Source organism: Impatiens glandulifera, chromosome 5, assembly GCF_907164915.1.
Source record: "Impatiens glandulifera chromosome 5, dImpGla2.1, whole genome shotgun sequence".
Taxonomy (NCBI): domain Eukaryota; kingdom Viridiplantae; phylum Streptophyta; class Magnoliopsida; order Ericales; family Balsaminaceae; genus Impatiens; species Impatiens glandulifera.
In genome coordinates, this window is record NC_061866.1 from 45140007 (window position 1) to 45153857 (window position 13851).

The window sequence follows — 13851 nt, forward strand, 5'->3', positions numbered from 1 at the left end:
TACAGTCCCGATCATAAAGGATATCGATGTCTACATATTCCTACTGGCCGTATCTACATTTCACGGCATGTTACTTTTGATGAGCAAACATTCCCTTTTTCAACTCTATCAAACCAAACCAATCCTCCATCTGAACCACCATCACCAATATCATTCATAAATATACCTATCCCCACATCTCAAACAACCATCCCATCATCTCCATTACCTACTTCTACTTCTCCCCAAATCACCCTATCTAATTCACCAATTAATGAAACACCATCATCATCTCATTCCTCTTCATATGAACCCTCAACCTCATCTAATTCCTCATCATATGAACCCCCACCATCACCAACCACCAATAATCTACCTTCACTAGACAACTCACCTAACTCACCCATTCATACACGTGGGCTCTCCACCGCCATTCATGCTCCGGAATGCTCTTCTCATCATATGATCACACGTGCTAAAACTCGTGCTCTTCATAATGCAAATCTTGCCACAATCTCCATCTCTCCACCAACATGTTTTTCCGCTGCCAACAAAGATCCCCAATGGCGTTCTGCTATGGCAAATGAGTTTAATGCCCTCATTCAAAACAAGACGTGGACTCTTGTTCCTCAATCCTCTCAGAATATTGTGGGGTGCAAATGGATTTTTAAAGTCAAACAAAAAGCTGATGGTTCCATTGAACGACACAAAGCTCGGTTAGTTGCAAAAGGTTTTCATCAACAAGAAGGCATTGATTATCTAGAGACTTTTAGCCCGGTTGTAAAACATACTACTATCCGGACTATCTTATCTCTTGCTGTCACTCAACAATGGCCAATTCATCAACTTGATGTCAGCAATGCCTTTTTACACGGAACTCTCAAGGAAGAAGTGTTTATGTCTCAACCGCCTGGTTTTATTCATCCTGATTATCCTAACCATGTGTGCAAACTTCACAAAGCCCTCTATGGTCTCAAACAAGCCCCTCGTGAATGGCATACTACTCTGAAAACTGCTCTTCTTTCCCTTGGTTTTCATGAATCCAAAAACGATACATCTTTATTCATTCATCACTCTCCCAATACTACATCATTTTTTTCTTGTTTACGTGGATGATATCATCTTTACTAGCAACTCCTCTTCTCACATCTCCTCCATTATCTCTCAACTCAACAATCTTTTTCCCATCAAAGATTTGGGACCACTACACTACTTTCTTGGTTTTGAAGTTCATCGTTCTACCTCTGGTATTTTTCTATCTCAATCCAAATATATTAAAGACATTCTCCTTCGAGCCAATATGAGTGACTCAAAACCTCTTCATACCCCAATATCTTCTGGGTCATCCTTATCTCGACATGATGGTGACATTCTCCCTGATCCATTTCTCTATCGCAGTACTGTTGGAGCTTTACAATATTTAACCAGATATTTCATTTGCTGTTAATCGTGCTTGTCAATTTATGCAGTCACCTACTACCACTCATTGGACTGCTGTAAAAAGAATTCTTCGTTATCTTCGTAACACGTCTCATCATGGACTTCTTATTCGTCCATCATCATCAATTGAACTTTCTGCCTTTTCTGACTCTGATTGGGCTGGTTGTCCTGACGACCGGCGTTCTACAACAGGTTATTGCATATTTTTGGGTGATAATATTATCTCGTGGAATTCCAAGAAACAACAGGTTGTTGCTCGATCTAGCACAGCATCTGAATACCGAGCTCTAGCCCATGCCACTGCTGAACTCATTTGGCTTCAATCTCTACTACAAGAACTTCGTGTCTCTCTCATTCAACCTCCCACTCTCTGGTGTGATAATATTGGTGCTGCCTTTCTCACCGCCAATCCTGTCTTCCATGCTCATACAAAACATATAGAGATTGATTTTCACTTTGTCCGTGAACGTGTTGCTCAAAAATCTCTCACCATCCGGTACATACCTACTGATAATCAAATTGCAGATATACTCACCAAAGGACTTGCGACAAACCGTTTTGCTCTATTACGTGACAAACTCACGGTGTGTGCCACTCCGTTTCGTTTGCGGGAGGATATTAAACCAAATAATTAATTCCTCATTTATTATTTAAAAACTTTTCGTATTTCTAGATTTTCATATTCTTAGCTTTTCATAGTCTTAGACTTTTCATTTTCCCATTTCATGTATATATATATGTCTATTGTTTATCAATAATATACACAATATCAATTCTAATCTTCTCTCTATCTTATCTTCTTACTACTATTTCTTCTAAAATAATTAAGACTACACCCTAAAATACAACAATAAATAAATTAAATAGGCAAATTATAAAATTTATGTCTATTAATTAATTTGGTGTGTTTTCATTAAATAAATAATTAAAATTTATGAAAAATAAAGAACCAAAGATGTTTGACCTAAACCAAAAAAGACCTAAAGCCACAATAGTCAATCAACGCGCGTCAAGAGGGATAACGCAAGGGCTTACGCCCAAGCTAACGACAAAGACACGCAACACTCAACGTTAACAAAACACGAATGGAGCGAGTCCATGCCCGACCCAACGCACAGACGCGGAATCACGATACAACGAGGTTTCACCTTTTGTTTGTCTTTTCCTCGCGACGCCCATATAAGAACCAGCCGTGAAGTTTGAGCAAATAACCACCCTACCTTGGTGATCATTTCGCCTATGATAATAGTCCAATAATGACCTAAACAAGACAAAATCATTAACGACCTTTGACCTTTGTCACGAATTCAGCCAACTTGATCTTTCAACCGACTTAAGAGTCTATATAGGACATCCCGATCATGAAGAACGACAATGAATCAATCTCAATCATCAATTAATCACCTTCATTAACCGTTATTAAAAAAATCAAGCATTTAAGTTTATCATTTTTAAAAACCATGAATATATCAACTGATTATAATCTATTCTTGTTGTAATTAATGCTAAAAATTTAGAATTGAAATTTAAATTAGTTCTTCAATATTGATGATTCTTCCATTTCTTGATTTAAATTTTGTCATAAGATAACCTTCTATCTCTCTTCGCGTTGACCCCGACCCAGACAGTGTCCAAAGCCGGCCTACGTGCTCCTGAACTGGCCCTTGCGAACCGGTGGTCCACATGGCACCTGACCTAGCCCAACCTAGGGCCTCTTTGTTTTCAACTTTCAATTTTAAATGTTTTTCAATATTTAAAGGATATAAATTTTTTTTTTTAAATTTGAAAAAGTAGAAAACTAGTTTAAATTGAAATATTTTCAATCACAAATATTGATATTTATTTAATATTTTAAAATATCAAATTTTAATGTACCTCTAAAGGTTGGAAAAATAATTGGATATATAAAATGTAAAAATAATTGGATATTTTAATTATAGCCAATTTTTAAGTAAAGTCAGAAATTTTGTGAAATAGAAATCGTTTTTAACCAATACAGATAAAATAGTGTTAAAGCTCTTTCTTGATTATCATCTAACATCTAACCCAAAAAAATATATGATAAAGTTAATTTTATACACACGGAAATTATTATTAATTATATTTTAATTAAGTGTGGACTCTTTAATAATAATAAAAAAATTAATTATTCATTAAATTTTATAAAATTTCAATATCTCATCCCTTCTCAGATTAAAAAGAAGTAAATTATGAATTTTGATAGTCAACCTAAACTAATACTAAAAAAACAATAACCTCACAGGTCTTACAAGGATTATGTGCTCTATTTTATGTTTAGTCAAAACCTACTTTAATCTCATTTTGATATAAATATTACTAATTTATATATATTAATAACAATAATAGGCAAATTTATCTATAAAAAAAAGTAACTTCTTTAATTGATGAGTTTATGATTAATACAAAATCCCCAAAATTCAGTACATTTCAAATTAATGCTTAATGTTAATCAAAATGAAACAAAAAAAAATGATGTTACAACCAAATAGCAAGATTCTCAAAAGTAAAGTTTAAAATATCAAATATAAAAATTCTCCTGTTCGCCTAGTTTGGACGGCGTCGCTTACTTGTGGTTGGGTCTGCGACTGCAGGAGTCACCACCATGTCTACCACCGACACCCGAGCTTTGTCAACTACACCAAAACAGAGCCTTTGATTGTCCGCGTCAAAATATAATCCTATCGTATCATTCTGAACCAATTCCCGGCGTCGAACAAAATCCTTTTGCCAATTGGTTGTGAAAACGAAGCTTCCGGTCTTCCACTTCTTCAAGTTCAAACCATATTCCTCCTCTTTATCTACATCAAATATATTCATCCTCACTCCCTCCGAATCTCCAAACAGAGATCTTTTCTCTGTTTCATTCAGAAAAGGAACAATGTAGGTTTCCACTTTTTTTATTTGAATGAGAAGCCTTGAAGAGTCATCTACATCGCTTTTAAACAATTGCTTAGTAATTGTCCATGGAAAGGGTAGTCGTCTTCTTCTTTTTCGGGCCTCATATCTCTCATAACTCTCTAAGGTGGTTGGAACTAGACTAAGTGATAATTTGAGTGGATCTTCTTCATCTTCGTCCTGGCTGGCGGAGTTATTAATTATTTGACGACTTCGTTCTCTTCTCACGACGCCATCGTTTGATAATGTCAGCATTGTCGATATTTCTTCTGTTTTCATACTCGCGATTTTTTCTTCCTTTATTTTTACAAGCTTTTCGAATAGAGAAAAAAACTCAATAGTTAACATCTTAGAAGAGGGAATTGCTTGAATGATATAGAAATTTGTATCAATATTTATCTTAAAAAAATTATAAGATGTGCAAAAGAATTGATCAATAATGACATATATATATATATATATATATATATTTATATTTATATGATCATTTGTTAGATGAGAAATTTTAGTAAATTCTTGTCAAAATAGGAGAATATTTTCTTTTACAAAAATAGAGATTTTTTAGGATATTATTTTATTAAAAAAAATAAAATAAAACCTAATTCTAGGTCAATATTATTATTAATTAATTAATTAATTCAAAATAAAGTACAATAACTAATCTGTTATTTATTTTATTAGAATCAGAACTTTATTCTAAAAATATCAATATTTTTTATTTTTATTAAAATTTTAATATTAAATCCCAATTTATAATCTGAATTACTTTACCTAGTCATCATGTTTACAACATTTTTATGTCAACTACCATCAATTTTTATTGGTTATTAAATAATGCAATCAAATTTAAACAAAATTATTAAATCCCAAATATCTCAATCCAATAATCATTTAAACATAAAAAAACAAATATAAATAACTAACTAAAACACACCAAAATAGGACGGCTCAATTAATTGAGTTTGACTTTGACCAAGCTTAATATTCGAGTTGAGATTGATCTCATATAATATATACTTGAAGGTTTGTCTAGCTTTTTATAGTCTCATAATAAATAATATATATTTTTTATTTATTTTAATATTAAAACTTAAAATTTAAAATAAATATTTTTTCTAAACAAATATTTGAAAATTTAATTTTATTCAAGTTTTCAAGAAGAATCGAGTTTGTAAATAAATTGTTGAGTCGTGTTTGAGCTCAAATTTATAAACTCGTTCGAGCTCGAGTTCGAGTCGAGATAATAAATACTTGATTGAGTTGAACTTGAACTGGCTTGAACTCCGCTTGACTCATTTACGGCCCTATACCAAAATATAGCCTTTGAGTGTCTGTCAATAACCAATCCCTGACTGCCGGACAAAATCCTTCCCCGATTCTTCCTGTGCCGGAATGACTAAGTCATTCCGCCAATTGCTTGCTAGTGAATAATATGAGGCTTCCTCTGGTCTTCCATGAAATTTAACTTTATTTATTTTTCTTTTAATAATATTCTTTATTTTATATCATAAGCCTGAAAAACTCAATTTCATGGGCAGGAGTAATTAATTTGACGCCATGATTCGACCAAATGCATGACCATATTAGAATAAGCTAGACAATTAGCTAGTATTATTTCTTACTTTTCATTTTCATCGAAGATTTTAGCCGGAAGACTTGGGTTTATTTCTTGAAATAAAATCTAAGAGTTTTGATACTTTTAAGAATTTTAAAACGTTGGTGGAGAAAGAGTTTGACTATATGATTCGGGCGTTGAGAACCGATAGAGGTGGAGAATTTATTTCTAATGCCTTTAACTATTTTTGTGAAGAAAATGTACCTTTACAATTATCTATAACTAAGGAGCTCTCAATAGCAAACCTTCGTTACAGAACGTATGAGGTCTCTCGAGCCTTGCAAAACGGCCTAGCTAACGCGCCCCTTATTTCACTTTTCAAGCCTTGATCGATATGAGAAAGATGCGCTCAAGCACCCAACCTATACAAGGGGCTTGGGCTCGAAAGCCGCGTGGAATGCCCTAATACTATGAAGAGACCCTTTCTATCATATCGAAATAATAAAGATGGTATTCTTCTCTTTCCAACCGGCGAATTTGTTCCGGGTTCGGACCGCAGGGAACCGTAGCATGGGAGGACGTCTAATCCTTTTGCCGCCGCAAGGCTGGCTAATCGGCTCCTCGAGCAGATACCATTCCAATGGGGAAGCTCATCTTCCCATTACCGGCGGAGAACTCAAGGGCTCCAAACTCCTTAGCTACAACTCTTTCACTCGGGCTCATTTTCTTATCGGGCAAGTTGGCAGCAAGCATACACACACCCAGCCAACCAACAAAGAAGAAAGTACGTTGGCTAACAATTGTTTGCAGTTTGTCTCCTCCTTTAGATGAGATGTTTCTTTCGAACCAAAAGACTCTGAAGTCGCAGGCAAGAGGTCCTAGATAAAACAAATATTAGACTTATTTTCACAACTCCAAGATCTCCACAGAAAAATGGAGTGACTGAAAGGAAGAACTGACCCATTCTCTGGCTTATAGTATTATAGTATTATGAAACATAAGAAGATGCACCAATATCATTGGTTATTAAATACAAAAATAATTCTGCTTACAAAATCTTTCCGCCGATTGCTCCCCTGCGCCGGACAAAATCAAGAACTTTGATCTTAATTGCCTCCGAAGACCCCCGCAGACTCTATTTCTTTTAATTTCAAGAACGGATCGAAGAAGGTGGCTTTCAACTTCTTTCTTTTGAATCAAAACACAATTTCATGGATTGGTGGGAGTAATTAATTTGACGGGCTGAATGATCCTAATTAATTAATTAGCGGAAGCAGGAAGGAGGATCAATCAAAAGCTTCAATGTTTGATTATCCAGAAAAGAAGTTGATCTTCCCGTTGTTCTTAAACGAAACAGAGAAAAATTCAACGTTTGGATAATTAATGTGAGAAACATGGAGATGTCTTCTTGAAGATGACATTTTTCTTCTTCCCATGTTTGTTTGTTTGGTGCATGCAGCCATGCATACTGATTGGACCCCGTAATTGATCCTCGCTTCGGTATTAATACAAGAGTAAGAAAGAAGGAGAAAAATGGGCTCTAAACATTTTTACATTGTCTTTCAAAATGGTGAATTGATTTTTAAGCTTTTATAATTTGAGTCTTGTTACGTTAATAGCGCATAAATAAATAAATAAATGCTTATAAAAGAGAAATTTAATTGACTTTATTAAATGTTCTTATTAGAACATAAATCTACAAAGAATTCATGAACACTTCTTCTTAATTCTTACAAAAAAAAATAAAAATAAAGCATAAAATTTCAAATTTCTCCCAATGCCTAGTTTCGACGGCGACGCTTACTTGGTATTGAGGGAGTCACCACCACCGGAGTTTTACTCACTACGCCAAAACAGAGTCTTCGATTGGGGGCGTCAAAGTATAATCCAATGGTATCTTTCTCAACCAATTCCCGGCGCCGGACAAAATCCTTTCGCCAATTGCTGGTGAATACGAAGCTTCCGGTCTTCCACATCTTCAAGTTCAAGCCATATTCCATCTCTTTTTCTACATCAAAAACATTCATCCGCATTCCCTCCAAAGTCCCAAATAGAGAATACTTCTCTGTTTCTTTCAAGAACGGAAGAATGTGTGTTTCGATTTCCTTTCTTTGAATCAAAAGCCTCGAAGACTCGTCTACATCGCTCTTGAACAATTGTTTGGTAATTGCCCATGGGAACGTCGGTCTTCTTCTTTTTCGTCTTGGGGCATCAAATGGAATCAGGCTGAGTGATAATCTGAGTGGATCATCGTCGTCATCGTCAGCTTCATTATTGATTATTTGACGGGTTCTCCTTTGGCATTCCTCGTTTGATAGTGTCAGCAACGTAGAAATGTCTTCATCAACAACCAGATGCCTTTTCTCTTCTTTTTTCAAATGATCCCCTGTTTTTTGTTGCAGCATTTTTAGCAGGGGAAGAAGAAGAAGAGTTGGTCTTTCAACTTGGTTTTGTTCAATTGAAAACGGAGAAGCACCACCGCCGCCATCATTGATGATCCTCTGATTTCTGTTTCTTGCGGGGACGACGTAGCGCATGACTACTTCTTCTTCTTCCCTTGTCTTTGACAGATTTTCGAATGGAGAATGAAACTGTATAGTTGTTTTCAAACGAATTATTCTTTTCAACCACATGAAAAATAGAGAACAAGTTGTGCACAAAACTTTAATATCAAGTTATGATTGAAGATTGTCAATATATAGAAATATATGCGTCTTCAATTTTGGAAAATCTTTTCTCTTTAACAAATTAGAGATTTTATATATAAAAAAAAAAAAACTTCTTTAACTGAAAATCTAATTTCCCCACTTGGAGATTTGGGAGAATCTAATACTAAATCAAATCTTTCGTTAATTTCTACAAAAACACGCTCATCAAACAAACAGATACCCGTTTGAAATTCAAATTTAAATAAATAAATAAACAATGTTAAATTAACAAACTAACTAATTAACTGGCAGTTAAATTAATGGCTTAAAAAAGAGAAATTTAATTGACATGTTAAAAGTATTAAACTAATAAATATAAATTAAATTATAAATGAATTATAATAGCCTTAATTAATTACTATATATCACTTAACTTCATTACAAAATAATTATAACCAAAATTAATTATATTAATACCCTCATAAATCATATAAAAAAATACTTTCAAATGATTAATTTTAGAGGAACGATAAAGATCACGACTTTGGGGGAGCGAAAAATTTCAAATTTCAAATGTACGAAAAAACCATGAATATATCAACTGATTATAATGCATCCTTCTTGTTGTAATTAATGCTAAAAAATCAGAATTGAAATTTATGCATCTGAGTTAATTAGTTCTTCAATATTGATGATTCTTCCATTTATTGATTAAAATTTTGTCATAAGATAACCTTCTATCAAAAAAAAAATTTAATTTAAATTTTTTTTATAATTGAGTTTTTGTTAATAGCCTTCAATTCATGAATTATGGTTTCCTAAAGCTCTTAAATTGCTTGTAAATGATAAAGTGTATTTTCAAACAATTCTTGATCGATTTAGTGTATGTTTATACCAAATCAAATTTTTCATAATTTTTATTTTGAACTTCAAGTTTGAAAATGGATAAGATGAACCGCGAGATAGGTTTAAACGGTTGATTTCAGTTCTAATGAACATCATGAAGCTTTTTACACAATTAAAAGTCAAGTTGGGACCCTCAAACCCAAAATCCAACCTTTTTAGCCACATTCTGTTCGTGTTACGTCAACTCCCTTACAGATGGAATAACGACTCTAAGACTTCACCAACTTATTTTAAATGAGGTTTTTGGTCTGGTTAGAGGTTGAAGACGACTCCAACTCGGTCGAAATCTGGCCTCCGCGCATGAGTAAGCGCTCGCGGCTGGTCCGCCCGTGCACGTCTCTCTTCGCGTTGACCCCGACCCAGACAGTGTCCAAAGCCGGCCTACGTGCTCCTGAACTTGCCCTCGCGAACCGGTGGTCCACATGGCACCTGACCTAGCCCAACTTTGCTTTCAACTTTAAATTTTAAATGTTTTTCAATAGTTAAAGGATATAAATCTTTTTTAAAAAATTTGAAAAAGTAAAAAACTAGTTTAAATTGATATTTTCAATCACAAATATTGACATTTATTTAATATTTTAAAATGTCAAATTTTAATGTAGCTCTAAAGGTTGGAAAAACAATTGGATATATAAAAGGTAAAGATTCAATTTTTAAGTAAAGTAAAAAATTTTGTAAAATAGAAATCGTTTTTAACCAATACAGATAAAATATTACTAAAGCTCTTTCTTAATTATCATCTAACATCGAACCCAACAAAATATATGATAAAGTTAATTTTATATACACTTGTAAATTATTATTGATTATATTTTAATTAAGTATGGACTCTTTAATAATAATAAAAAAAATAGTTGTTCATTAAATTTTATAAAATTTCAATATCTCTTCTCGGATTAAAAAGAAGTAAATTATGAATTTTGATAGTCAACCTAAACTAATACTAAAAAAAACAATAACCTCACAGGTCTTACAGGGATTATGTACTCTCTTTTATGTTTAGTCAAAACCTACTTTAATCTCATTTTGATCTAAATATTACTAATTTATATATAATAATAACAATAATAGGCAAATTTATCTATAAAAAAAAGTAACTTCTTTAATTGATGAGTTTATGGTTAATACAAAATCCCCAAAATTCAGTATATTTCAAATTAATGCTTTATGTTAATCAAAATGAAACAAAAAAAATGATGTTACAACCAAATAGCAAGATTCTCAAAAGTAAAGTTTAAAATTTCAAATATAAAAATTCTCCCGTTGGCCTAGTTTGGACGGCGTCGCTTACTTGTGGTTGGGTCTGCGACTGCGGGAGTCACCACCATGTCTACCAACGGCACCCGAGCTTTGTCAACTACACCAAAATAGAGCCTTCGATTGTCCGCGTCAAAATATAATCCTATCGTATCATTCTGAATCAATTCCCGGCGTCGAACAAAATCCTTTTGCCAATTGGTTGTGAAAACGAAGCCGGTCTTCCACTTCTTCAAGTTCAAACCATATTCCTCCTCTTTATCTACATCAAATATATTCATCCTCACTCCCTCCGAATCTCCAAACAGAGATCTTTTTTCTGTTTTGTTCAGAAAAGGAATAATGTAGGTTTCCACTTTTTTTATTTGAATGAGAAGCCTCGAAGAGTCATCTACATCGCTTTTAAACAATTGCTTAGTAATTGTCCATGGGAAGGGTAGTCTTCTTCTTTTTCGGGCCTCATATCTCTCATAACTCTCTAAGGTGGTTGGAACTAGATTAAGTGATAATTTGAGAGGATCTTCTTCATCTTCGTCCGGACTGGCGGAGTTATTAATTATTTGACGACTTCGTTCTCTTCTCACGACGCCATCGTTTGATAATGTCAGCATTGTCGATATTTCTTCTTTTTTCATACTCGCGATTTTTTCTTCCTTTATTTTTACAAGTTTTTCAAATAGAGAAAAAAACTCAATAGTTGTCATCTTAGAAGAGGGAATTGCTTGAATGATATAGAAATATGTATCAATATTTATCTTTAAAAAATTATAAGTTGTGCAAAAAGAATTGATCAATAATGATATATATATATATGGTCATTTGTTAGATGAGAAATTTTAGTAAATTCTTGTCAAAATAGGTGAATATTTTCTTTTACAAAAATTGAGATTTTTTAGGATATTATTTTATTAAAAAAAAATAAAACCTAATTCTAGGTCAATATTATTATTAATTAATTAATTAATTCAAAATAAAGTACAATAACTAATCTGTTATTTATTTTATTACAATCAGAATTTTACTCTAAAAATATCAATATTTTTTATTTTTATTAAAATTTTAATATTAAATCCCAATTTATAATCTGAATTACTTTACTTTACAACATTTTTATGTCAACGGACCACCAATTTTTATTGGTTATTAAATAATGCAATCAAATTTAAACAAAATTATTAAATACCAAATATTCAATACAATAATCATTTAAACATAAAAAAAACAAATATAATTAACTAACTAAAACACACCAAAATAGTGTGGCTCAATTAATTGAGTTTGACTTTGACCAAGCTTAATATTCGAGTTGAGCTCCATCTCATATAATATATACTTGAAGGTTTGTCGAGCTTTTTATAGCCTCATAATAAATAATATATTTTTTTATTTATTTTAATATTAAAACTTAAAATTTAAAATAAATATTTTTTCTAAACAAATATTTGAAAATTTAATTTTATTCAAGTTTTCAAGTCGAATCGAGTTTGTAAATAAATTGTTGAGTCGTGTTCGAGCTCAAATTTGTAAACTCGTTCGAGCTCGAGTTCGAGTCGAGATAATAAATACTTGATTGAGTTGAACTTGAGCTGGCTTGAACTCGGCTTCATTTACAGCCTATACCAAAATATAGCCTTTGAGTGTCTGTCAATAACCAATCCCTGACTGCCGGACAAAATCCTTCCGCCGATTCTTCCTGTGCCGGAATGACTTAGTCATTCCGCCAATTGCTTGCTAGTGAATAGTATGAGGCTTCGTCTGGTCTTCCATGAAATTTAACTTTATTTGTTTTTCTTTCAGAATCATAAGCCTGAAAAACTCAATTTCATGGGCGGGAGTAATTATTTTGATGCCATGAATGATTCGACCAAATGCATGACCATATTAGAATAAGCTAGACAATTAGCTACTATATATTTGTACTATCCCTATTGTATTTTATTTATCTATGAAATATCACAATGTTTCTATATCGATCCATCTTTTTAAATGTTTCATTAAAATATTATGAAATTGATAGTCGTTTAAACAAATGACAAAAATTTAACAATTATAAAAAAAAAATAAAAAAAAATTAATTTGTGCGAAGATCTTCCAAAAAGGTAACGAGATCTTCAATCAAAACTGTCAGTTTCTCATATCAAACTTCATATAATATCATGATGATAAAATTGTGAAGGATCCGTAACGTAATAAGTGTTTGAAATTATTGAAGATTTTACTGTTCCTCTCCAACCAAATTAATTATCCACCAAAAATAATATAAATATAGCCCAATGTCTTAGACACGCGCCAATAATTTTGGACATAACCCAACCAAAAATAATATAAATATAGCCCAATGTCTTAGACACGCGCCAATAATTTTGGACATAACCCAATAGATATATAGTCCCTTCGTAGTTTCATCCTTTATAATTAGATAAGAATAGGTTTTTGCTTTTGTCGTGATATTTGTCTTGACAAATGATCCTCTCATTTCGGGTCGTCTATGATGCTCCACATTTAATCCTAGTTCGGCCATACATGTAACATGATGGGTTATGTGGGAATCCTTGACCCATTATGGATGAAAGCTCATGAAGATGTACAAATCCAACTATTTAGTCCATCCATATTCTCATAATTAAGGTATAGGGACATGTTAAAGTTCTTTATTTTGTATGAAAGGCAAAAAAGAAGAAAATAAAACATCTCCAATACATATATAATAGTGTATCTCTTAATGGTTATGAATTATGATAACATTACTTGTTCTTTTCTTAGGGTTAGTTTTGCATTTTAAAAAATGTAATAGATTTTAATTGGAAGATCGAAATAAAAAAATAATGCCTCCATGCATGATCGAACTACAGACCTTCAGTTTACAAGACTGACGCTCTACCACTGAGCTATGAAGACAATTTGCGTTAAATTTTTAAATATATATATCAATTAAAAGATAAAATAATAAATTTACTCCGCCTAAAATAAAGAAGAATACAAGACACTAACTATGGTTTCTTTATCGTCTCCTATTCTTATTGGCCGGCCTGCCTTCTTCAAAAAATTGTTAATTATTAATTATATGAAAAATGATCTAGACAGCGATCGTTGCCCTAGCGATTGCCTACGTAGAGCGACAGGTGGAAAAAAAAAGTTAAACAGCGCGCA

At 32.7% G+C, this 13851-nt stretch overlaps 2 protein-coding genes and 1 non-coding gene across 3 annotated transcripts; all 3 read right to left on the reverse strand.

Annotated features, from left to right (window-relative positions):
• Positions 1-3984: 3984 nt before the first annotated feature.
• LOC124939480 (B3 domain-containing protein At2g33720-like) lies at positions 3985-4614 on the reverse strand. The gene has a single exon (XM_047479953.1). The coding sequence runs from the start codon at positions 4612-4614 to the stop codon at positions 3985-3987; it is 630 nt and encodes a 209-aa protein (XP_047335909.1).
• A 6098-nt stretch (positions 4615-10712) lies between these two features.
• On the reverse strand, positions 10713-11312 carry LOC124939481 (putative B3 domain-containing protein At1g78640). Its single transcript, XM_047479954.1, has one exon. The coding sequence runs from the start codon at positions 11310-11312 to the stop codon at positions 10713-10715; it is 600 nt and encodes a 199-aa protein (XP_047335910.1).
• Positions 11313-13527: 2215 nt separating this feature from the next.
• TRNAT-UGU lies at positions 13528-13599 on the reverse strand. The gene has a single exon. It is a non-coding gene; the product is annotated as a tRNA-Thr (tRNA).
• Positions 13600-13851: the final 252 nt, after the last annotated feature.

Bases quoted from the DNA above. Each gene is read 5' to 3' on its own strand.
- LOC124939481 (XM_047479954.1), bottom strand. From the start codon at position 11,312: ATGCTGACATTATCAAACGATGGCGTCGTGAGAAGAGAACGAAGTCGT.
- LOC124939480 (XM_047479953.1), bottom strand. From the start codon at position 4,614: ATGAAAACAGAAGAAATATCGACAATGCTGACATTATCAAACGATGGC.